Source organism: Bombus huntii, unplaced genomic scaffold (assembly GCF_024542735.1).
Source record: "Bombus huntii isolate Logan2020A unplaced genomic scaffold, iyBomHunt1.1 ctg00000072.1, whole genome shotgun sequence".
NCBI classification, from domain to species: domain Eukaryota; kingdom Metazoa; phylum Arthropoda; class Insecta; order Hymenoptera; family Apidae; genus Bombus; species Bombus huntii.
In genome coordinates, this window is record NW_026099330.1 from 400,663 (window position 1) to 426,265 (window position 25,603).

At 35.6% G+C, this 25,603-nt stretch overlaps 3 protein-coding genes across 11 annotated transcripts in view; 2 read left to right on the forward strand and 1 right to left on the reverse strand.

Moving 5' to 3' along the window:
- Window positions 1–12,468, forward strand: part of LOC126876346 (serum factor response D-like) — a 103,218-nt gene extending 90,750 nt beyond the window's left edge. For 2 of the 3 annotated variants that reach the window (XM_050639182.1, XM_050639181.1), the window contains exons 3-4: window positions 11,422–11,507; window positions 12,362–12,468. In XM_050639182.1, coding sequence (XP_050495139.1) covers window positions 11,422–11,507; window positions 12,362–12,468 — 193 coding nt within the window. Of the gene's footprint in view, window positions 1–11,421; window positions 11,508–11,596; window positions 12,334–12,361 lie in introns of those variants that run through there. The other variant, XM_050639183.1, reaches the window with a different exon arrangement.
- A 3,078-nt stretch (window positions 12,469–15,546) lies between these two features.
- Window positions 15,547–17,889, reverse strand: LOC126876358 (adrenodoxin-like protein 2, mitochondrial). 3 transcript variants are annotated; one of them, XR_007694133.1, is made up of 4 exons: window positions 17,066–17,213; window positions 16,799–16,935; window positions 16,538–16,650; window positions 15,547–15,877 (listed from the first exon to the last, which is right to left on the reverse strand). XR_007694133.1 is itself a non-coding variant. In XM_050639216.1 (3 exons), exons 1-3 carry the CDS (start codon window positions 17,212–17,214, stop codon window positions 15,867–15,869), a joined length of 273 nt encoding a protein of 90 aa, XP_050495173.1. In that variant the 5' UTR covers window positions 17,215–17,889; the 3' UTR covers window positions 15,547–15,866. The 3 variants fall into 3 exon arrangements, 1 of the variants encoding a protein (XP_050495173.1); XR_007694132.1 differs by having other exon boundaries at window positions 16,745–16,935; XM_050639216.1 differs by lacking the exon at window positions 16,799–16,935 and having other exon boundaries at window positions 17,066–17,889.
- LOC126876347 (survival motor neuron protein-like) lies at window positions 17,351–25,031 on the forward strand. 5 transcript variants are annotated; one of them, XM_050639185.1, is made up of 7 exons: window positions 17,915–18,246; window positions 18,315–18,403; window positions 18,584–18,766; window positions 18,892–18,982; window positions 24,331–24,586; window positions 24,707–24,786; window positions 24,855–25,031. In XM_050639185.1, the coding sequence occupies exons 2-7, from the start codon at window positions 18,350–18,352 to the stop codon at window positions 24,911–24,913; spliced, it is 723 nt and encodes a 240-aa protein (XP_050495142.1). In that variant the 5' UTR covers window positions 17,915–18,246; window positions 18,315–18,349; the 3' UTR covers window positions 24,914–25,031. The 5 variants fall into 5 exon arrangements, with proteins under 5 accessions (XP_050495144.1, XP_050495142.1, XP_050495141.1 ...); XM_050639186.1 differs by having other exon boundaries at window positions 17,919–18,246; window positions 18,315–18,394; XM_050639187.1 differs by lacking the exons at window positions 17,915–18,246; window positions 18,315–18,403 and adding an exon at window positions 17,351–17,466.
- The last annotated feature ends 572 nt before the right edge of the window (window positions 25,032–25,603 follow it).

Consider the following 25,603-nt stretch of genomic DNA (forward strand, 5'->3'; position numbering starts at 1 on the left):
TGTATCCGTATTATTAACAATTAATTATCCTACGATATTTTTACGGGTTACTCGCGCTCCTGAAAAATTTCTACCATGGACCTCTCCCCCATATGTAAGGAAATAAACTCCGCAGTTAACAAATTAATTGTTTCCAAAATGTTTTCAAATACTCCGAAGATCACTGGATATTTTCGTGTTAAAATTACAAAGTAAAATATGCACAGCTGTATCCGTATTATTAATAATGGAGGCTGACTCCTACGATATTTTTCTACCATAAAAATTTCTACCATAGACCTCCCTCAAATGTAAGGAACTGCGGCATAAGTTCCCTAATAAACAATAGGAATTTCTGTTGTAAACTACAAATTACAAATTACGAAACCTTCCGCTCTAAAGTAACTAAAGATCACCAACAATTCTCCTTCGTTCTGAAACTAATTCTCCGACAATGGTGTTCCCTATGAATGAGTCAACTGGCAACGAAAGACCAAAAGCAAGAGGGTTCTCGGTCAGTGTCTCTGGTGCACGCCAGCTAGGAAGCCTTAGCCGAAGGTCGTCCGACTGAAGATAACAGCGAAGTCTGCAAAGTGGCATTGTTAGCGAAGGAGAAGGAGCCCTGGGGTGTGCAGACGTGCTCCGAAAGAAGCACGAACTTTAATGGTGGGTCCCAGTAGTAGACGGCCGTTCCTCTTCGCTTGCTCATTGTCACTCGAAGCTCGGTGCCCGTCCCTCCTTCCGTACCACGCTACCGAGTCTGAGACGCGAGGATGAAAGGAAAAAAAGCCGAAGTATGACACAGGTCCAACGACGACACCAACGACGACACCAACGACGGCGACGACGATCACAGAGACACGAGAAGAATGAAAGACAAGCGGCGCTGCTAAGTGGCGGCTCATTACTTAAATGGTCCGTGATAAGGGATCTCTGGTGCTGCTGGCGCGAACACGCTGAACAGCAGACTTTTCGAATAAAGCCACTTTTGGACAAAGTAGTTGCTGGCTCACGAAGTTTTCTTCTTTCGTTGTTAGATGGCGCGATCCTAAAGTAGGCGCGCATTTCGATCGCGGATTTCGACTTATTGGGGAAACAGGTTAATTGGATTATTACTGGAGAGACGTGGATGGATGAACGTTTTCATCGTTTCGTTCAATGACGGGTGGAACGCGTGAAAAGAGTTCGTAAGGTTTAAGCTGGGTGAGAAAATACAGCTTTGAATTTCCTATAAATGAGAGTTTAACAACGACGTGTCAAACACGACGCATGGAGCATTTGTACTAAATTTCTTATTAAATCTTGTTAATTCACTAGCTAAAAAACCAACTATCACATCGAACATGATACGACCAATAAAAATAAAGATATCGATACGAAGAATACGAAACGTAGATTCTTATGAATATGTGCGTTTCTTTAGGTGTATCGCTCCTCCAAACGACAATTCGCCGAAACACATATCAACTTTAACCAATGTATGAGAAATCGTCTCTAGCGCGTTTTTATGCCAAGATGAACGCTACTGTGACCCCGAACGAACCGTGAAACTGAACGATTCGATCTGTCATTGAAAACGCCCATCGGTCGCGAAAGTCTTGTTCGTTTTTCATCGACGGCCCGGTTTAACGTTACACGCGTGTCTGGTTTCTGTTCACGGGCGGTTCTTCGTGCGTCAGAGCGTCCGAGCATACGCGTGCACCCGTTCGTCTTTCCACCAGAAAGAGAGAAGAGGGCTCTCTGTCGTGGCTGTTGGCATTCCACGCCTTCGAATCCGGCATTTCAAATTTTTTCACCGACACAGGGCACTACGGAACGGGAATAAATTTGGCGGGCCGTGACTGCGCCTTAATATTCCAACAAGCAGACAGAAAAATAGAGAAAGAAACGGGCACTCGCGTGTCTCAATGCTTGTAATTTATTTTTCGATTAATTCCCAATCACCAGCCGATAATTTTGATGTTTCCAGCTGATGATAAATCGAAAAAGTGAATAGAGGACTTCCAGTAGAATTTGCGTGATTCATTCTTGGCGTTGATTGGCGTGAATTGTTCGTCAAGACGTTATTTTTCCAAGGGTATAAAAATCTGTCAGTTAGGTGGAAACTATCAATTTGTATACGAAAGATACGATCGTATTTGAAGATTGTATCGTAGTCATCTGATTTATCGTGCAAATTTTGCACGTGACACTCTATATTAAGTTTGTTGTAGCATTAATTAATCACAGAATGTTACAAGAAAACAAATTTGGTTTGGCAAATATAATGGCCGATGTTATGTAGATATGTGTGGCGGATCGGTATCAATAGGACGCCGACAGGTCGAGCCGCGGGTACCAACCGCCAACACTAGAGGGCTACGACGACAACGAGTCTGTCTGTCTAACTCGCTAGTGGTCGAATATACGAGCGATTGATATAAATACCGCACCTAGCGAGACTCGCTCTACGTCTAAGGCAGGGACTACCGGGCATAGCCTTACTGACGAGTCCACCGGTAGTCCCGGGACGAAACGCTCTCTCTCTCTCTTTTCTTCCGTCACATATGTAATGTTCGAATTTGTAAACTATTAACTTTTTCGACAAGGAGGTATAAGGAACAAGTTAAAGTAGACGTCATGTTATGAATCATCTGCGAGATATAGAAGACTTCTTTTATGAGGGATCAACACCTCGCGAAGTCAGATTTTATTTATAACATACTTTACGATTTTGATTTATTTGTTTGAGGTGGTATGTCGTGATAGGGTCGGAAGGAAAACTCAGATTTCTTGAACGATAAATGTTTATTCACTCTAATGTCAATGAGTACACTTGATGCAGGATTCGCGATTGTATTCGGTTCGCGAATGCGCGGTTATTAGATAGAGCTTGGATAGCTACGATTCGAGATACGCTGCGAGTGCGGACAATGATTGCACGAGATGTCGAGAGCTTAGATAATTATTCGGCTCGAACCGTGTAAGTATAACGATCGTGATATACTGCGGTAACTCGCGGTAATAGACTGACATTTTTGTCGCGATGCTGCTGCGGAGGAAGACTCGTTGGGATGTGTCTAAGGATGCGAAGGCATCGGATTCGTTGAGAAAAGCTTTGGTTCGGAAAGTGAGGGAAATGTACGTTAATGTTTATTGGCTAATTCGTGTTGGTCGTTAGAAAAGGATGCTAGCTGCCCTTGAGAGGGTGTTGCTAGCGGGCAGCGTCGTATGTGAGAGATAGCAGATTTCTCGTGTGTCCCCGTGGTAGGTGGTCGACTTCGAGACTGATAAACAAAGACTGTTTGTCTCTTTGGAGGACCTTAGCTAAAATAAATCCTAAGATTTATAGCGGTCCTTAGGCTAGCTGGAAATATTCGGTACGAATGTATCGACATCTGGCAATCATCTTGTCCGCAGGTATAGGGTCTTTGTGTCGTGCGTCAAGCGACGTAAACTGTTGGGAAGTTTACTGTCAAGTGCCGCCACATGTTCAAGGAAAATGTATCTGCAGCCGGTTATAGCGGTATTTACGTTACGGATGATCTATGGGAAGATTCACACGAACAAACCTTTATGGACTAACCAAATTTATTTTGTTATTAAAAACGATCTACAGAACCGATCGACGACTGGTGTTCAATTTAAAAATTGCTTCTCTATAAAAGCAAGAAATCTAATTTACATCGTGTTTTCATCTGTCGCCTCCATATACATCCTGGTGGCAATAAAATTCTGAATTTACGAGAAATCCGTATTTCGACTTAAGCTTATCGATGTTACCGACTGGACAAAGCCTTCGAGAGTTTAAATTAACCGATCGACCCTTCGTTGAAAGGACGAGCAAGTGCCAGGAAACTATCGCGGGAACGCTCGTAAAAGCGCGCAATGGTTCGGCGTGGTAACCTAGGAAGAGGAACAGGTGCGACTGAATCGTAACGGTTGTCGTGGCCCCTTTCAAACGATCCGTGGCCACCCTTCAGTTTCGGCGTCATTAACCCTTCCCTTCTTTCTTCCTGGTTCACTTAGAAACGAAGAAAATTCCGGAGGTAGTTTGCTCTTAGCAGCTGCCATTTTTTTTTCTTTGTTTAGTCGACACGAAGCATTTTGGAGAATTTCTGTGATTGCATCGCGAAGGTACAGAGAATAAGAAAAAGCGCTCTTTGTTCGTTGACGACTTTCTGTCAATTAGAAATAAGAGTAAACGGCATAACAGTTTTCTTCTTTGCCACTGTATACGTAATTTTTGTTAGACTTTAACAACTCGTATTTTTCGTGAGCAAATACTGTCGAGTGGTTATACACTGTATATGTGAAGCTTCGTTTTCTTCGCGCGAAATATCCATGTTGTTCTTTCTATACTTGTGTTCATATATCATGACGTTCAGCCTACACGTGCCCGAGAATGTAATGTAACAGATAATTGGGTTCGAGCTGTAAATCTTTCATTTGCAGCATGACGCGAATCTAACAACACTTCTTTCCTTGTTCAGATCATGAATATTTTTGTCGCGTGCAGGTAGAATCATATGTCTAGAGTATCCACGGGTTTCGTGTTTACTTATTTCTTTAACTAACTTCGGTTTTAACCAACTTCCTATTAACCAGCAAATTAATCAAATACTTTCAGAATCAATGACAAGAATATACCGAAAAGTGTCGAAAGAATTTTAAAGGTACAATCATTTTCCTAAAAGTTATCTTGAGACGTATTGTATCGTTAGTCTCATAGAGTTAACCACTTTTCTCTAGAATAATACTCGAACACAGCTGTAGCTTTCTATAAATTTCCTCGCTATTCGATTGAATTTCCCGAGATCGTTTCCAATGACGAGGTCGCAGCAGTTGTTACGAAGAATATCGGAAGAGCGAAGAACGCGTATGTGTGTCTGATCCATCATTCACGATAGTCTCTACGGTCCATGCGTATGATCCATCATCTGCGTAACCATTTTACAATCCTCACCGTGGAAATGCCGATCCGCGATGCTATTCTCGCGCGCACTCGACCGCTTAAGAGTGTCGTGTAAAATTAAGGTAAAAAGTAAGGAACTTGTTAATTTCCGACAAGGAGATAAAGTCCTTTTTATTTTTTAGTCAATTTATACAATTTTTTCGGTTCGCGATGATGTACTTTCGATATTTGGATTAGTTAAGAATTTTTTTATTAGACTGACTGGATGATTTTGAAGGGAGAATTTATATTCTTCCATTCGTTGGAGTGGGAGAAGGTTTTGTTTATACTTAGTGTAAAATTCGGAGAACGGCTGGAGTGATCGAATGCCACTCAGGCGGCTGAGAACGGATGCTGACCGGACGGTCACACGCGATAAGGCGTTCGGAATTTCGGTTTGTTATATACAGCTGCTCGAATTTCGTCTGTGACAAGAGCATCGTCCAAAGACGTTTCCATCATACACAAATAACTTTGTTTTTCTTCTTGCAGTCGGAAGCGTGGAGAATTCGATGTTTCTGGCTGATCTGTTGTTTTATCATTTGCGCGGCATTTTTTCGCGGTTAGAAGAAAGATGAGATTAATATCTTTGTGGTATTTTGATACTTATCGATCTGCCGATAATGTCGGTGCTGGTAGGGGAAAGCGTGGTTGAGAAGAAGCGCGCTTTTTCGATAAATTATGAATTATGGCTAACGGTAATTCACGCAATTTACATAATCTAGATGGAACAGACGCTTTTCAAGATCGCTTGTCGACTCATTTATGTTTATAATTTTCAGGAGAAGAAAATCTAAACCTTGAATATATTCAATTCGAATATGTACTGTAGCCTAAATTCGGGTCTTTTTTCGACTTTCAACGATATAGATTTTGTCTCGATTGACTTCCTGCCGGTTTACGTGCTTTTATTCTTACTCCTTCTTCTTCTTCCGGTGTCCAATGATTCCTTTGAAAATCGACGCGGTTAGTACCGAAGCGTACGCTTCCGATGCGGAAAGTACGCGATCGAAGCGCGTGGCTTCTGACCGGAAGCGTAGCCTTGCAAACGCGATTAGATTGCATTAGCTACGGGACTGAAATTAAATCTCGAGTCGGAATTGTATTTAATTTTCTTCGGGAAGTTCAATGCCGGAATCGAAAATTGGACGATTGAATAGGGATTCCTAGTTGATTTTAGACGTCCCTCTTCCTGTAACTCCCACCGAACTTGCATTGGGCGTTGTTCGTAGGCTTGTCGTGCGGCAAACCGTTTCGCAAGAGCTTATTTGCATTTCCTCTAACTGCGGTTCGCATAAGACGCGTCAAAGGAATATTGACTACTATCTATTAGGTCAGATTTTTTCACTATTTTCTGCTTCTCGTAGGATTGTAATGTTACAGTACCGGTAACACGAAGCTTGATCTACGGCAAATAATAAAATATCTTTGAGATTAAAAAATATAAAGATTTGGAAATTAGGACATTTGAAAGTTTGTACTTACTCGACTGAATTGCTATTAAGTGACGTTTAAAAATTTTAATCACAAGGTTGAAAGTAATATAGTTAGTAATTCTAACGAACACCTATCCTCAGATAGATTGGTATACACACGCGAGTCGACCGTATTCTCCGGAAATGAAAACAACTACATCCCTGGAACCTGGAACACGTGATTTTCCGCATATCCATTAAAGCAACATCGGTCAGTGACTCGTCTACGGTGCAGTCGCTAGACTCAATTAATGACCACGTTCTGGTCGTAAATATAGAAAAGGCAGCGAGATATTTTAGTTTGTCGGCTAACTGCGCTGAGGTTGGGTCAATGTTTCTGTGGATTTCATTTACCTCTTCCGGCCTCCTTATATTTTCTGAATTCTTACAATTTCCGAGATACCAGTTCATAGCAAATTGATTCTTATTATGGCGTAGGATATAGTAAATCTTATTGTCTAAAAATACAGGAAAAGATTTCATTTTAGATGATTATTTCATTAAAAGATTATTATTTTTTTTAACATTTTATTCAAGCGTTTCTTAAGACATTTGTTCAAAGAGATGTCAGGTTATAAAAAATTGAATCAACCTTCCCAAAGCTCCTTAACCTCTTGTTATTTTTGATAAATCAATAGTGTTACGCCATGCGGCTTGCCATAGATTATATTCTTAACTGTCGGTCGCGGCACTATAATGTCGCAGACGGATCGTCGCGGCTGCCCGGCAAAACAAACATTGTAGTGGCAAGCGCATGGTTCATTAAGCAGGGCGACCTCCAGAAACGTCGATTCGTGGCCGTTATTTTATCTGGCGTAAAAGAATGTGGCGTGATCCGAAGGTAGTGGGGGTCGCCTTCCAGAAAAAATCAGAACGTTTCGAGAAGCCAAACAGTCAACACATATCTTATATCGCGCATTACGTAGTCACATTTCTTTTTGTTGTTCCATTTATATCTTTCTAGTTAATAAGTTGTTGCAATAAACATTAATTTAGTTGTGTTAATTCTGTGAAATTTCATTGAACTACCCTTATTATCATAATCGAAATAAGGGAATCGATCAGTTCGTGGCGTCGATTGTTTAATCGTAACGAGAACTTACAACTCTCGTTGACGTGATATCTCGCGATCGCGTCTCTCCGCGAATGATCGAAACAAATAGCATTACGCAATATATACCGTGTGATTTCCCTAGACGATCTAGTAGCACTCTTCTTTACAACCTTCTTTCAAAACGAGAAACAAGAAGAGGATTTACCAAATATCATTGTCATCGAAGCGCAGAGACGCTCCGGTGATTCTTATCTCCATTCATCTCTCCGAGTGAAACTATTTGACGTCGCCTTGAATAGGCTCAGACAGTTTTGTCGGGGGTCCGTGTCGTCGCCTGTAGCCAGCTCGCACGATCGTGAATGGAAAGACTCGTATAAAATCAAAGGGCCGACAGACTCTTCCTGCTTAGACGAGATCAATGAGATCTCGTTCAATAGAGAAGTTACCTTCTCGACCGCCGGCGCCGTATTACCCTTCAAAGTCACCGGAAAGTCATATAAGCCAACTGATGCAGCCTAACCTTTATCCACAGATAAAATAGGTTTCTCTTATTCCATCTGAATTTCTAAAGAAACCAAGACTTGATTTCAGTCTGGTTAAAAGCTTCGCTCGATTAAAGCTGTTTTTCAAGCAATAACCTACTTTGTGAATTTCATGCACGCGAATCCAAGTATGTATGCGGCAGAAATGAAGCTTTCGTGCATGTCTAATTGTAAGTTGATGCGAAACAATGCGCATGCGCCGAAATCCCATCACTTTGCGGACCCACATTGTGCCTTTTATTAAGGCGCCTTGTTTGTTTACTCTTCTCGAGCTAATTCTTCACTATTATTATCTACATTATTTTCACTGGCTAACAACTGGTTGGTCTGCAATTGACTAACCAATACAAATTTTTCGTTACGTGCATATATTCGAAAGAATTCGAAATTAAATTATCATGTATTACGGGCAGTTACGATAGAGTGACACAAAGCAATCTGTGTTTGAATGCCTCCACTCGTGGACAATATCGATATAACCTAAATGCGATAAATCGCGAACGTTTGATTCGACTCATGGGAAATTTACGCGTTTTTGAATCGTCCCGAGTCGCACGCGAAATGCAGGTCAGAGAACCGTCTAATATTTATTGTTGAGATCGTGGGCTTGATCTTAATGGCGCGGCGGCACGCGATTCTTTACCAACTATGCTCCTTAACTCCAGCTCTCGACCTTCTTCCCTATTCAACTAGCTCGAGCAGTGAAATTGACTCTGCATGCCTGTGATTTTGGCAGGGAATGGGAGTCGAGTTCGTAGTGAATGCACATTGTGTATACGTGTTTTAGGTGGTTTGTGTGAGTTTGTTGCGGAGATTCGAGACATTTATTTAACCTCTTTATCATATTCGAGCCTGTGCGATATAACCATATCTTAAATGTAATAAGTTTTATTTTTTATTGCAAAGTTCTTGAAATATATAATGCACACAATAAGTGTATAATATTTTATATATATAAATTATATTTAAGAAGTTTGGGATAGTTTAAAGATGAAATAAATTGCTTTTTAAGTTTAATCTCTTACTTTCGACGAAATCAAGTTTCTCTGGAATTTGGTGGAGTTTAAGATTTGATATCGGTGTCGTAGGAGTTATGTGACACTTTAAGGTGGAATAAATCTAGCGAGGAGTTTAAGGTGCGGCAAAGGAGCGTGGAATGTTGCAATAGAAATTTATTGCAGTGTTAGTGCATTGGTAGATTGATCAAATTTACGTGTAGCGTGGGTAACCAATGGTAAATATTTTGCAATGTGTATAATTTCTCAGTAATCTGAGGCTTATAAAATCTATTGACAACTAATAGAAATTGTTGATTTAACAGATCAATTTTAAATTCCTCGTTAATCTAAATTTTTTTAATCCTATTTACAGCTAAACCTTACGACGAAAAATTAACGAAGTGGAATAAAAATGGCATTGTGATTCTTCTCGTCGTGTATTGGTGTCACATCAAATTTAAGAGACAGTTTTACTTGCGGATGCTGCGTGTTACGTTGGTGAAGTCGACGAAAGCGTAAAATAGGAGCTCGTCCGAAATACACTAACGCGGAAGGTTAAATTTAACGGAAAAGGCTGAGAAATTAGTTTAGAACTCGAAGTTTCATTGGTACGACGCTCTTGAAACGCATTCAAAGAGGTCGGCGACCTCGAAAGGGGATGAACGCAACTGTTTCGTGGGAATTTCTTATTGTGGCTTATTTGGATGAAGCTACTTTAAAATCAGCGCTGGATTCGTCTGTATTTTGCCCGGAAATCATAAAATGTTTAGGCCAGGCGACTCCATGTACAGAAAATGTTATGTCCACTTTTTACGTCCGTAGAATTCAACTCTTTACTACTATGCACTTCTTCTCCAAAAAAATATCGCGTTTCAATATTAAAAAAGTTTCAATAATATACTATCCATTAGAAGAATGATAACATGATAACCGTACAAATTATTAGTATTAACAAATTCTTATTGTCGTATAGAAATGCCAACTATTGCTTCGGTAAAACAAACAAAGGAATTTTACAGGTAAATTTTACAAATTACAAGTCATCTTATAACGCAAAATACGACGTATAAAATTGTCTCAATTTATTAATAGTATTAATAAATTATTATGGTAAAAGATGCAGGAATCTTAGCCTCATGAGAAATTAGAGATGAAAATGAGTGGGAAAAGATTAATCACTGGTCCTCCTAAAAAGATGCAGTCCCATGGATGGATGGTTGTGCGAGTATTAAAGCAGCGCAAAACCGTTCCCCGAATTCTCATCCCGGACGTCGTACGACCGAAGACAAAAACAACTCACTCGAGGGCATTGCGGAGAGACATTCATCGAGGACACAATAGTATTATTCCAGGAAGTGCTAGTTCTTCCTAGATTCCGGTTACAATGTTCTTAACGCGTGGAAATTAATCTTGACCAGGAAACATCTATAACGGCATGTATTTTCTGCCGTGATTGTAAATCTGTTTGGAACATGCAGTTTGTCCGTTAATCTATGCGCTGTTGTTCAATTGAGTCAATATTATTTGTTGGTAGATTAGTATGTGCAAGAGCGCTCTATCCATTATTGACCAATTCGAGCACGTATTGGTAAATTTCACACCGGCAATTACGGTGAAATCGTTCGTGGTCGCTGGAAATTAGCAGTATCGTTTGCGGTCGTGAGCTGATTGACACTGCGTGAGCGGGGAATTATGTGAAGCAGCTTTGCTTTGTCGTTTCATGCATTTAATAGGTTTACGGCGGTGGACAGAGTTTGTAAAAAATGAAGACAAGGTAGAAAAAGATTATTTTTCATTTTTTACTATTAGATTATTTTCAAAGTGATCTTTTCAGTGAAATATGATTGACAAAAAATAAGATCTATAATTGAATCATTATAGAAAATAGAATAATGTTGATAATAAAGAAATAAAAATCAATTATAGAATAACATATAATAATAATAATAACAATAATGTGGATAGACTTTATGTTTACTTTTATATGTATAATGATACTGTTTGATCCTTGAATTAAAGTTAAGATTAACGTTGCGATTATGATTATCCTTTGTCTGACTAAATATATTTGAAGTATCAATTACAGTAGAATTTTTGAAAGATTCTTGGCTGTTAAACAAAAAACTGGTTCCTTTATTGTTAGGGAAGTGATACATTTACACTGTACATGAGAGTGTGTGTGTAAGGGTTAGAGGGCGTCAAGGACTTAGTGGGGACAAAAGACTGTTGCCAGATGTTAGAAGAATCTAGGATAGTCGGTTGGCGACCAGCGTGCGTGCAAGACGTTCTTCAGAGAGTAATATAGATGTATAACTGTTGTGTGGGAAATATAGTCAATAATTTGTATTCCCAAATCCTCGAATTTCCTTAACATTTATATTTCGCTCAATTATCATAGAATCGTGAAACTGACTTTCACTTCAAATTTTGTCTGTTTCAGGAGTAACAAGTACCTGCAAAAATCATCCATCAGCCGGATATGTGCTGTCGGAGGGTTTTTCATTAGCATTCCCGTCTTTCTAACTGGTAAGAACCAATTCCTTCAATTCTGTCAACTTTAACCTTTTGAAAGATACTAGTACATAAGTTATACGTTTAATTTTTCTTGAATTCAGGCATGAATCTAAAAGATACTGTGAACTATCTCTGAGTGTATGAAATCAGTTTAGAAATCTAATGGAAATAAAGTTAATTTTAACGCCGAATAGTCATTATTTTTCTTAGAAAAATAAAAATGATCGTCTTTTAGGGAAGTTTTAACAGATTAATTTATAAAGAGCTGAAACAGAATATTCATGTCATGCATGAATACGGCTGGTGGATGGATCGAGATCTAATCTAAAGTTTACGTTGTGTCATGCTAGTTTACACAGCTATCATTCGCTCGATCGATCGTTAAGCTGTTGAACTCGATTCAAGACGGACATTTTGACTCTGTTCAGAAGAAAACTGCGTTTTAATAAATTTGACGGAATAGAAATTATGATAGACTACAACGTTTTTTTAATTATATCATAAAATTTATTTATTTTTTTTTTAATGTCATGTTAGAAACTTCAAATACTGTCCAAAACTTCGAACGTAATCGTTTTAGAAATTTGTAAATTACTTAACGACCAAAAATATTGAATTCTCTATTGTCTGAAGATAGATTCTCTATAATTTAAGTAATTTATTCGTCGAGAATTGATATATAAAGACTTAAATAATAAATTAATTGAAAAATAATTTGCGACTAGTATTGAAAATTTCAATGAAAAGCATATGTATATAGTTTACGCTTCGAGAATTATATGTATTGAGAATATGTATTTGCGCTGATTCTTTGTCCCGCTTGTTATGGCATACGTGTTATAATAATCCTTTAACAATGCTTTCAGGTATGATATTGTATACATTCATCCAGTTTCATTCGACGCCGGTGTCACGTAAAATGGATACTTGGGTTGCGAGAGAAAAGAAAGCTGAGTCGCAGCCCAACTATTAATTCTCTTTTATCGAACTTTATTATGACTTTGGCACTTACAGTAGAATAATGTTGAACAGAGAAAGGGGTGTTGTACAAGAACAGTAACTAGAACGAGAACTCCCCGGGCTGGATGAAGTCTCGGCTTATATACACCCTGGCTTGGGGATGTTGGGGGGTTTGGTGTGGATTCCAAGGAGTCCGAAAGTCGGGGTTGGGGCCTTATCTCTGATGGGGACTAAGATGCGTCGCGGCGTTGGCGTCCGACAGTCGGGAGTCGATGTCTTTTCTCTGAGAGGTAATTGGTGTCACACCGGCAGTCGTTACGTCGGTTTTCATAGGCCTTGGCATCGTGTTTTGTGAATGCGCAATGGTCCATAACGTCTTCGTGTGGCAGAGGGTAAGAACATATCGCTATTAAAAAAGAAAACGAACACGTTCAAACACGTCTAAATCATCTTTTATGTGTATTTTACCCGGAAATCATTTTATCGTGAAATTTTGTTTTTCAGAGTTACCATAATTTATCTGGTAAAAATTTTTCTGAAATCAATTGCAAGCTTTTAGGAAACCAGGATTTTTCACATTTTTAAGAAGCGTTATAATTATATTGCTGATCTTTATACGTTCGTGCGAAATTGAAAAGTACGCAAATGGCGCAAAATGCATAAAATGCGCTAAAATATACGTATATAAGAAAATAAATCTCGATTAAAATTTTATTTCTTTGATTATGTTCGTAAAACTACAAACTTGTATAAAAATACGCATTCTAGTTATAAGTGTTAAAACATTCGATCTAGTCCTTATCACATTCATGAAAACCTCCATTTAACCATTCGTTGTATCAACAAACATTCATATGCAAAACTTACCACCTACCACATCCTCCGCGTATTAATATAATCCCCTTTTATAAATTATACACTTTAGAGTGGACTGGTTGGGTCAGAGTGATATAAGCTTACAAGTTCTCGAGGAGTTCTACCGAAGTTACATTTACGTTTGCATAATTTCACCGAAAAAGATACTCTGTAGAATGACAGGTTCGTTTGTTTATGTGATCCGCGATCGCAACTATTTCAAGGGGATTTTATAAATAACCATACACACGATGTTCAGTGTATTTTCGTATTCTCGTTTATTTTTGGGAGATTTGTAAAACTGTTGAACAAAATAATTGAATAACGATTATATTTGCTGAGAAAAAGTCTTTTTCTCTGTACCCCTCCTTCTACTTCAAGCATGTAGTATTGACAATAAGATTGACAATGGCTGAAAATAATCCAAAAGAGTTTTCACATTAATTTTGTTATTTAAGCGTGTATACTATATGTGTTTGTTCCTTCTTCTCTTGTGCGCAGGCTATAGCTTAATTACTTCCAATAAACGCAGTTATATCGAATCAATGACCGATACAAATTTAGATATTAGGATTATTTAAACAAGAGATTAAAAACTAAAAAGTATTGTTTTTATACTGCATATGTACATATGCAATATGAACGACAGTTTGTGTAATAATATGTACCCCTCTTCTTAGTTTACTTTTGTATATTTTGCGACATTTGATATTAATTTTATGAGGAACGTACTTACACTTTATCTTTGTAATTAAATGTGAAATGAAAGAAAAGAAATGACATGAGAAAAGGAAATTCGATGTATGAGTATATACGAATTGACGGAATTAAAATTTAACGCTATATTTAAATAGAAGACGTGAAATATCTTGTCATCTTAAAATAACTTGATCATTCCTATTCTTTTACATAAAAACACTTTTCGACTGTAACTTAAGAAACATGTCTGCTAACGTGAAACGTGCCAGAAAAAATTAACAACTTCCATTAAATTGGCAAATTTCTCATTAATATCGTAAAACTCGCGTTTACAAAGATCAGATCAGTGTACATAATATACAAAACAAATGCAGAATATATAAATATAGCACATACGTTCTGAATTATATTCGAATTGGGCAGGGTAACCAAGTGAAAATATGTAAATTTCACGATGTGTAATGTACACTTTATCGAACTTGTAAGTAGTGTAGAAATAGAATATTTTACACGTAACAAAATATACAAACGACAATACACAAGTTAAATTATTTGTTAGATCCATGTATAACAAGCATAGTACAAAAGTGTTTTAGCTTTATGTACTGGTAATTATGAGAAATACCAACTTAATAGATGTATTTGGTATGTACCTAGTTAAGAAAACAATAAATTATTCTGAACAGATAAAGCGTTTAGTAGCTTGTGAAGTATGAATTTTCGAAAACGTAAGTATTTTATATCTAAGTAGTTAAGAAACGCGAGCAAGGGATATCAAACAAAGGAACAAAGTTTTTTTGTTTAAAAATATTTAATTTGTTGTTCTATTATCCGAGGTTAGAAGCGATAATGTACAAAATCTGAATAAATAAGATTCTTCAATATTATTGAATTTTAATTCTAGGGTAAAGTAATATATCCGCATATTTTATTTATATACAATATGTATAAATAATGATGTGATTTGACTAATTTTGTTGAAAGAATATTTGTACTTTTTACGTAAAACTTCAGTCTTTTACAAACTTTCTTGTAATTAATAAACCAGTAAACACAATATTAATAAAATCTATTAAAATTATAAACAAACTCATAAGTTTTAATTTTAGTCCTTAAAAGTTGAAATATTTTGCTCCAATGTCGAGACATTTGTTTTAATCCAAAACATTACTATACTGAATCGATAATGTTGCATGTGCCACGAAAATGATGATAGTGTCAGATAACTTGTTGTGAAACGAAAAAGCATTGCATGTACATTTCTGTTGTTTTGTTGACCATGAGTTTGATGATCTTTTAAACTTGCCCATAGCTAAGAAATCAAACAGTATATCTAAACGAAATTAATTTCAAATTATTTTTTAGGTTCTAAGCTTTTATCTAATCTTTCAGAAGTTGCAAAATTTATTCCACAAGAGTCTTTTTTATCATAACCAAGTACACATCTTAAAACCATTTAAGTCTTCCTTAGTAATTTCTTCTTATCTTTAATAGTAACGAAAATAATTTAGATGAACGTTTTAAAATTGACACCCTGTATATTAAAAATAAAAGATATATTTTCTTCATAATTGGATAGGCTTTTTACAATGGCAATGTACAAATATCAAAATTGCAATTATACTATAACATATGTATATATATAAGCTTCACATTTAAACACGATTCTTTATTATATTTTTTTAATACCAATATTTTAATAATTATAACAAGGGTTTTTTAACAAGAGATGTATAACATTGTATACAAATTTTCAAAAACCTATAGATAATTTCAGTTATGCTCTTGCATCATTAATTGTTGATGGAACTCTTACCTCAATTCCATCTAGTTCCTTAGACATTACTATTTGACAGCCTAGCCGTGACCTGAAATTAAATATTATATAACTGAATATGTCAATAAATATATTTATTGCTATACAAATTAATACTAATACACAATAAGATTTCTATTTATCCATTTGAAAATCAACATTGTAAATATGCTAATTCCAACATAGATTTGTAATGATTATAGGGTCATAAATAAAAAACTATGAAAATTTATTATAATTTCAGTTTCGTAGTATTCAGAGATAGCGATTTAAAATTCTACATTGAGATGCAGATTTCGAAATACCCAATACTAACCTGTTTTTACATAAATTTGAATAGAAAAATTCACTTTATAAAATATTAAAAGGTAATAGAATTAATAATGTGAATGATTTGATACTGATTATTAATATTACTGATTATAACGTATCTATTAATTCATATGCTAAATCCAACATGTCTAATTCTTCATCTGTTGGTTTGTCAGGAAGTGCATCATAAACTTCTTTCGAAAATATTAAACAAGTTAATGTTCCTTCACAAGCACCTATATCAATTATATTTTAAGATTACAACATACTTATATAATAAAGTATCAAAAGTTAAAAATAATAAGAATATTAAACTTGATAAAAATGAAAATTTTCAAATATTTTCTACCTCAAAATTATTTATTTTAAATTAAGTAAATTATGCTTCTTTAAAACATACCATATCCACCTAAATCAATTTCATTATTTACTACTATGTCTAATATAGTATCTCCTACTTTCCCTTTTGCTTTGATTCTCTCTCCACTTGCTTTAACAAACGTTATATTTACTCTGAAAATAATATTTATGAAAGATAAAAATTATTTCAATATAATTATTTTCTTTATTTTTTGTGTTTCTTCAATTAATCTTCTCTTAATTATACCTTAATTATATGTATCACTTATGATAATAGAAATAATTTAAAAATAAGATATACTTGTCTTAATAATACATAAATAAAATTCGTATATCATATATTTATAACAGTGTTATATTTTTAGTTGTTCACTGTCAATGTTGTTCTTATTAATACTATTCTATTAATACTATGTTATTTTTCTAGATGTTATACTCCTACAAAGAGAAAAATTTCTTAGACATTATTATTAGCATTATTATTTTGACACCAATTTTATATTGGAAGGCAAGTACTGAAATTCTATTAAAAAAAGAAGGAAAGCACAAGAAAATTTGTATCACTTACTCTTGTTTTTCTGAAAGTGGTTGCGTGGTCGATATTCCTCTTGTTGCCTGCAAAAAGGGCAACGTTGTGTTGCTTGTATATTTTGAATAATTTGATGCAATACCGAGAATTGATCTCGAAAATTTTTGTAATTGATTTACTAACGCCATTCCACTGTTATAAATATCATGAGTATGGGACACCCTGACCGAACACCAGATAAGTATTGCGGAAAATATCAATTGTAGATCAATTGTACTTTGTACAAAAACTTCCACGGCATTCTTCGGCTGCTATACTGGGACGTTCCTTTACTGTGATAGGTTATAAAACGATTCCTAACACAAGTGACGTATCTCTACCGGACACGTGCTCTTCGGGCCACACGTTTTATGATACAAGACCAGCAAAATGATCAATGTGTAATTTTACATATCTTACATTTTTTCCAAATGAAATATTGTTTTTATTAAACGTTTAAAACCTCAGGCAACATTTATTTCATCTGATTTCAGTTTTACAAATATATATCTATAATACATATCTGTATAAATTACGGTCTGGTTATATCAAACAGGGACCGACACTCGCTAGGGAAAACTGCCCAAAAATTGAATCGTAAAAACCAATATGAAAGACAACAAATTTCTCGTTCTGCGGAACAAATAGAAATGAGCAGAGTATCTTTATCTTTATCTGAGACATTCAAAGCGTATCACGCATACGCTAAACCTGAAGAAAACTTTCTTGTCTTCCATGTTCATTTTTCCCTTTCCATTTCCGAACGGTTTCTTCTATATTTATTTATATGTTCGTGATTGATGCTATTGACAACATACAACTAAGGGGAAATACGAATAGTAATAGATAGATGTATAATTCATTATGCAATTTTATAGAATTAAATCTTATTTATCTTCAGATATAAAAACTATATTTACCAGCTGAAACACTAACGCATATGCAGTATAATATAATCTACTTAACAATCTCGTTTTAGTTATAATATGTGATTAATTCTTTTGCTATTTCGCTATAAACAGTTTCTTGTGCATACAATATTTTTTTATAGTATTCTAATATATTGTTAGATATTGTAAAGAAAGTAAAGTACAGTTATTGAAGTTTGGGAACATTCAATGTTAACCTTGCTTCAAAAAACAATCTTTCGAATGAATGGGGAATAGATTTTTAGTATTATAGTTGGTATAATGTCATCATTGTTTACAATGTGTTAGAGTTAAAGAAATGAGACAAATTAATATTTCAGAAGCAAATTCAATATTTAAATGATGTTATTTTAAAATGGCAGATGATATGAATGTTCTTTTTATACGAGGAAATGGAAACGTATGTATGGTAATGGAAACGTAATGGTTTTAACATTATTTTAGTACAAGATCTTAGCATAATAGTAATTAACAGTATCCACTACCTTTTAGTCAATTTTTGAAAAATGACATATATGATAATTTGCAATAGTTTGATAATAAAATACTTGTATCAATATTAATAACGTATAATTTGCTATCTCAAAAGGATACAGACACAGCCAATGATAATGTTTGGGATGATAGTGCATTAATAGAAGCATATGACAAAGCAATATATTTAGCAAAAGAAGAAGTTATCAAGCGAATGGGAATGGATGTTGGAAATTCTCAACCGAAAGAAAACCTACAAAATCTTAAGCAGCCTAAACACGCAAGTAAATTACACAAGGTTGTGATTTTGATAGAATATTACAAATTTGATACAGAATATTATTAAATATATTGATTAAGAAGCAAATTATTTTATTTTGCTATTTACTTATATTTATTTGTATACACATCTTCTCTCTATAGAAATGGATCATAGGAGCACCTTATCGTGCAATATACTCAGAGGATGGAGAAACTTATGAAGCTATAATATCAAAAATTTACGAAAACAATGGCACGTGTTGAAGTGGTTACCACTTCTAAGAAAACTCTACATCTGGTCTTTTTTAGTTTTCTCAAGCACTGAAGCCATCGACAGCGTGTAGACAAAAGACTGCGACGAAGTCAGGCCATAAACAGTAGACAGGCGACGTTGGCTTCGGGGTTTTTCAGTTATTAGGTAACACAGCTAGCGTGCGGATCTGAACCAGCTCAAATTGTATTTTTACTTATTACATTTCTATTTAAATATATTTTCTACCTTACAATTTATCCACGTGTTTTCTCTGTTTACACACCGAATAACCTCAACAGGTTATGGGCCCAGGGCTGTAAATTGCAAGGTAGCAACGTGAAATGAATAAATTGTTAAAGTGTTGTGCTTAGTAAAATAAGGGATAGTGCTAAAATGGAATCAGCAAGTGCGAAGGTCGAGATGTTACGCGGCGAAGAAAATTGGCTCCAGTGGCGTTTTGTTATGCGTACACTTTTGGAGGAAGATGACGACCTGATCAACGTGTGTGAAGAGAATTTGTGTCATCCAGGTAACAGCGCGGAGAAAGAAATCGCTCGTGGAAGATTTTTGAAAGCAGATCGATTAGCGAGAAAATTAATCGTGACCTCAGTAGGAAAGAAACCGTTGGATCTTCTTTTATGTTGCACGACAGCACATGAAATGTGGAAAAAGCTGAATACAGTATATGACATGAAGTCGGATGAGAATTTAAATATGGTCCAGAAGCAGTTCTTCGATTTTAAATGGGAAGAATCTGAAAATGTCTCTTACAACCTATCAAAGTTGGAACTCATAGCGGCGAAGATGAAAGTCCTTGGGAGTGAAATTGGCGAGAAAATGCTGATAACACGCATTTTATCGGTGTTACCAAACAAATTCGATCATTTTCACAGTGCGTGGGATTCCGCGGAAGAAGAAAAGAAGACCTTAGACAGGCTTAGTACCAGGCTGATGACGGAAGAAATTAGATGGAAGAAAGACGACCAGGAAACATCGGTGGCACTGGTAACAAAAGGTAATAATTATAAAAGGGAATAGCAGAAGCAGTCAAGTAAACGTGAATACGAAAAACAAGGACCAAGTTGCTTTAACTGTGGAAAAGTTGGCCATCTAAAGAAGGATTGCTTTAGATGCTTTATATGCAAAAGGAAAGGCCACACCAGCAAAAACTGTTTTAAAAATAACAAAAGAAGCAACAATAGAGACAACCAGGAACCTAGAAACCAAAATCGGGATCACAGCGGAATTGGTCTATTAGGAAGTACCTCAGCGATACAAACGGCAAACGCTGATGTTTGGATAATCGACTCAGGAGCTACGGATCACATGACAGGACGACGGGAATGGTTCAGCGTTTTCGAAGAATTCGATAACACGGTGAAGATAGAGATCGGCGATGGTCCGTTCATGGATGCGTGCGGCAAAGGAAAAATCAGAGTAGAGACTTTTGTGGACGGCAAATGGGTAACATGTACAATGAACGATGTTCTATACGTACCAGGTATGAAAAGAAATCTGTTTTCGATTAGATCTGTCGCAAGAAGGGGCATAGATTTTTGTATTTCAAAGGAAGGGACCAATTGCATATTTTTACAAAATCAGAAAATAATAGCAAGAGGTTCTGTTATCGGAAATTTGTATAAAGTAGATATGCGAGTTATCATACCGTCAGTTTGTAATTTTAGCAATAGAGCGGAGTCAAACGCGGACACATTGCAGTTATGGCACGAACGGCTATGTCATCAGAACATCAGACATGTTAAAGAATTCTTAAAGAATTCAAATATGAAAGTTGTAGAGGATAATAACTTTTTCTGTGAAGGTTGCGAGTACGGGAAACAGCATAGATCGAGTTTTCACGAGAAAATCAATCGGGCGACTAAACCTCGCGAAATTATTTATATGGATGTATGTGGACCTATGGAAGTCGAGTCATTAGGCAAGAAACTGTATTTTCTGACATTTAAAGATGATTTTTCAAAATTCACAAAGATTTACTTCTTACGACGTAAGTCAGAAGTAATTGAAAAACTAAAAACCTTTTGCCTAGAAGTTGAAAATCAATTTAAGGATAAAATTAAAGAAATTCATAGTGATGGAGGGAAAGAATTCCAAAATAAAGAAGTCAAAGAATTTTTAAGAAGTCAGGGAATTAGGCACACGATTAACGTCCCATACACTCCTGAACAGAATGGTGTCGCAGAAAGGGAAAATAGAACAATAGTAGAGGCAGGTCGGTCGATGCTATATTCGAAACCAAATCTACCGCTGTTCTTATGGGCCGAAGCCATGAACACAGCAGTACATGTCATAAATAAGACGGGGCCGACAAGACAAGATAAGAAAACACCATATGAACTGTGGTACGGGAAACCGCCGAATTTAGAAAAGTTTAGGGTTTTCGGTACTGAGTGCTTTGCTCACATACCTGCGGAGAAAAGGACAAAACTTGACAAAAAGGCTAACAAAGGATATTTGGTAGGCTATTTAGATGACGGACGAGGGTATCGAGTGTACGTGCCAACAGTAAAAAATGTAATATTAAGCCGTGACGTAATATTTAAGCCTGAACTAGAAAATGCGAAATTCGTAAAATTAAGTTTACCGAAAATTGTCGAGCGCGAAGATGTGAGTGCGCAGAGCGATAGAGCATGTACGTATGAAAGTGCAGAGAGTGAACATGAAAAACAACCTCATGGAACTAGCGACAATATGAGACAATTGAGAGATAGAGATAAGATCAAACGAACCGATTTTTATGGTAACCCAGTAACGTACGTGGCGGAAAAATTACCGGTGGATTTTAACGAAGCGATGAGATCCGAAAAGAAAGAGTTATGGGAAACAGCTATGAATGATGAAATGAAATCGCACCATGAAAATAAGACGTGGATACTTGTAGAAAAACCTAAAGATCAGAAGGTACTTAGCAATAGGTGGGTTTTAACGATAAAGCTAAATCCGGACAACTCGGAACGATACAAAGCGCGACTTGTAATAAGAGGGTGTTCACAGAAAGAAGGCATAGATTATAAGGAAACATATAGTTCCGTTGCTCGGTTTGACACAATTAGATTAATGCTCAGTATTGCAGCCAAAAATAATTTACACCTCGGACAGTTCGACATTAAAACCGCATTCTTATATGGAAGTCTGAAAGAAGATATTTATATGAAACAACCTAAAGGTTATGATGATGGTACAAATCGGGTTTGTAAATTGCTAAAAAGCCTATATGGCTTAAAGCAGTCTCCAAGATGTTGGACGGAACGTTTCACAAAATTTATCTCGAACTTAAAATTTTATCAGAGTAACGCAGATCCTTGTTTTTATATTTATACAGAAGACGACAAATTAATGTTGATGACCATATACGTAGACGATGGACTGGTAGCAGCTTCAGACGAATCTTTAATTGATAAATTCTTCGATGATTTAAATAAAGAATTCAAAATTACGAGTTCGAAAGAAGTAAAGAGTTTTCTTGGACTTGAAATTAATAGATTAGAAGATGGTTCAATATTCATTCATCAGAGTAGGTATATCGAAAACATATTGGAAAAATTTAATATGAATGAGGCAAACAGTGTTTCTACACCTATCGAGACTAATTGGAACGAAAGTAACATAGGCGATAATGATTGTAACGCACCATACAGAGAAGCCGTAGGGAACTTAATGTTTTTACAAACCGTAAGTAGGCCAGATATTAGTTTTGCAATAAATATAGCGGCGAGACACTTAGAGAATCCAAACCAGTATCAATGGAAATTAGTCAAACGAATTTTGCGCTACATAAAAGGGACCGCAGACATGGGACTCTTATATACAAAAGCAGGCAGTCTCGAAACCTTTAGCGACGCTGACTATGCAGGCGACAAAGAAACAAAAAAGTCGACATCAGGCGTTGTATGTAAGTATGCGAATGCGGCCATCACATGGCAATGTAAGCGACAACAATGTATAGCTTTATCTACGACCGAAGCTGAATATGTCAGTGCAGCCTCAGGAGCGAAAGAAATTATGTGGCTAAAGAAAATATTTCTTGAATGTAAATTAGAGATCCTTAAGTATATGCTATGTGTAGACAATACTAGTGCCGTGAAATTAATTAAGAATCCAGAATTCCATCAAAGAAGTAAGCATATTGACGTAAGATATCATTTCTTGCGAGATTTATACAATAGAGGCGAAATTGATATAACGTATGTAACAAGCGAAGAGCAATTGGCGGATATATGTACAAAGGCATTGCCAAAACCGAGATTTGAATATTTAAGGAAAAAGTTAGGTTTGAAAAGTAAAAAAGATATTAAGATGTAATTGTTTGTAAACATGTAGAGTTTTTAGGGAGGGTGTCGAAGTGATTATTACTTCTCAAACAAAAAGAGGAAAAACTCTACATGATCTGTTTAGTCTTCTAGTTTTTTTTTTTTTTTGTGTAATAAATTAATTTGTATGGAAAAGAGAAAGGCGGCTGGCAAATGTACTTGAGAAGGCATTGACAAATTAATTTTCAGATATTTACGACAAGAGTTAGAAAATATTAAGAGATAATTTGTAAATTTGAGATAATTGTTTGTAGGGATGTAGAGTTTTAGGGAGGGTGTTGAAGTTCACTTCTAAGAAAACTCTACATCTGGTCTTTTTTAGTTTTCTCAAGCACTGAAGCCATCGACAGCGTGTAGACAAAAGACTGCGACGAAGTCAGGCCATAAACAGTAGACAGGCGACGTTGGCTTCGGGGTTTTTCAGTTATTAGGTAACACAGCTAGCGTGCGGATCTGAACCAGCTCAAATTGTATTTTTACTTATTACACTTCTATTTAAATATATTTTCTACCTTACAATTTATCCACGTGTTTTCTCTGTTTACACACCGAATAACCTCAACAGCACGTGTGTTGTAAAATTTGTAGGTAATACCTTTAGCATGATGGTTATGTCAATTAAGAAATGTACTAAAAATACATATATATATGAAGTAAAGGCTTTCGCATAGTCTATCACAGTGTCATTCAGCAGGTCCTTAACTGGGCAGGAGTACCTGTCAATGTCTATGGGGAGACCCGTGGGATATAGGGTCATGAACCATAAACATGCATGTTACTTATTGTTCATTATTAGCTGCTTGGAATATAATTCTCCTCATTAGACGAGTGATTATTACTACATATATCAAGGCAAACATTTATACATATACATTTATGCACGGGAAATTCTAATACATTGCCTGTAAGGACAGTAACCGAATGGCACTCAGTCATTCTATTAAATGACAAAAATTTCTTTTACTCTGTGTTTAGGCTATGGTAATACACAGAAAGTCGAGTTGAGTTCTCTTTTAGAATCAGAAGGTTTGCAAAGTCAAATAGCACAACAAAAGAAAGCTTTGGAAGAGAAATTCAATGAAGAGAACGATGAGACTTGTGAGACTAATTTTTCTACAAATGTAAATTCGAAAAAATATAATGTAGAAAAAATGGATTGTGACTCTGAAGAAGCAAATGCGTATAAACATCACTTCATACCGGGACCATCTTTCAATTCGATGACTGATATAATGCCACCTGCACCTCCTTTACCACCACAATTAATGGCCAAGTAAGTACAATTTAAAAATTCTAATGGAATGCTGAATACTTCTAATATTAATAAGTAATTTGGAATAAGTTTAACATTTTATTTGGAAAAAAAATACGAAATTTTAATAAAATGTACTAGATTACCAGATAATGATACAGACGCACTTTCAAGTATGTTGATGTCATGGTATATTAGTGGTTACATGGTATATTACACAGGTAATTATTTCATATAAGTATTTTATTGTATATTAAATTTTCAATGGACTATGTTATTTCTTTTGTAGGTTATTACCATGGTTTGAAACAAGCAAGAAACAATCAAGAGAACAGGAAGAACTGTTGATTATATCAATTTTTTCAATAACAATATAACAATAATATAAGATATAATAAAATATAAAACTCATTGTATTTATTTACTTCAATTATTTGAAATAAAGAACAGCTTTATTTTCATATAAGACTTTAAGACTTTTTTAAAAATAATTACTAAGATAAGAAAACATAAAAAACATATTTTTGATAAAATACACTCACATATATATGTCGGGTTATCATTAGGATTTAAGGCGCGTAATGATCCTTCGTTTGAATTAGCCATTGTTTTACGAAACAGAGAATATATTTACGCGAATAAACAAGGTTTTACAAAATATTATGAATAATGAGTTTAATAAATAATAAGATTAACAAACGATAAGTTTAACTAATAATTAGATTAAAGATTAATAAGTTTAACGAACAATAAGAGGAACGAATAATATGTCTTACGAATAATGAATTTAACGTATAATGAGATTAACGATTGATAAGTTTCACGAATAATGAATTTAATTAACGCTATTAACAATGTTCCGGGGTTCAAACGAATCCACGGTCAACAGGATAACTCTTTACTATGTGTAGAATAATTTTAAACACAAACTACAATTGCTGAGACACTCGGTAAATTGCTCGATGTATCACTTTCCAAGGTGATCACACGAATGAATATCTGATGAAAATCTTTTTCGCTATACGATTGCATTTGTTT

Excerpts from the sequence above, each read along its gene's own strand:
- LOC126876358 (XM_050639216.1), bottom strand. The coding sequence starts at position 17,214 with ATGGCGTTAGTAAATCAATTACAAAAATTTTCGAGATCAATTCTCGGT. Across the intron at positions 16,651-17,065 it reads CCACTTTCAGAAAAACAAGA|AGTAAATATAACGTTTGTTA; the intron begins GTAAGTGATACA and ends TATTATTTTCAG.
- LOC126876347 (XM_050639184.1), top strand. The coding sequence starts at position 18,350 with ATGGCAGATGATATGAATGTTCTTTTTATACGAGGAAATGGAAACGTA. Across the intron at positions 18,404-18,583 it reads GAAATGGAAACGTATGTATG|GATACAGACACAGCCAATGA; the intron begins GTAATGGAAACG and ends CTATCTCAAAAG. Across the intron at positions 24,787-24,854 it reads TTACATGGTATATTACACAG|GTTATTACCATGGTTTGAAA; the intron begins GTAATTATTTCA and ends TTTCTTTTGTAG.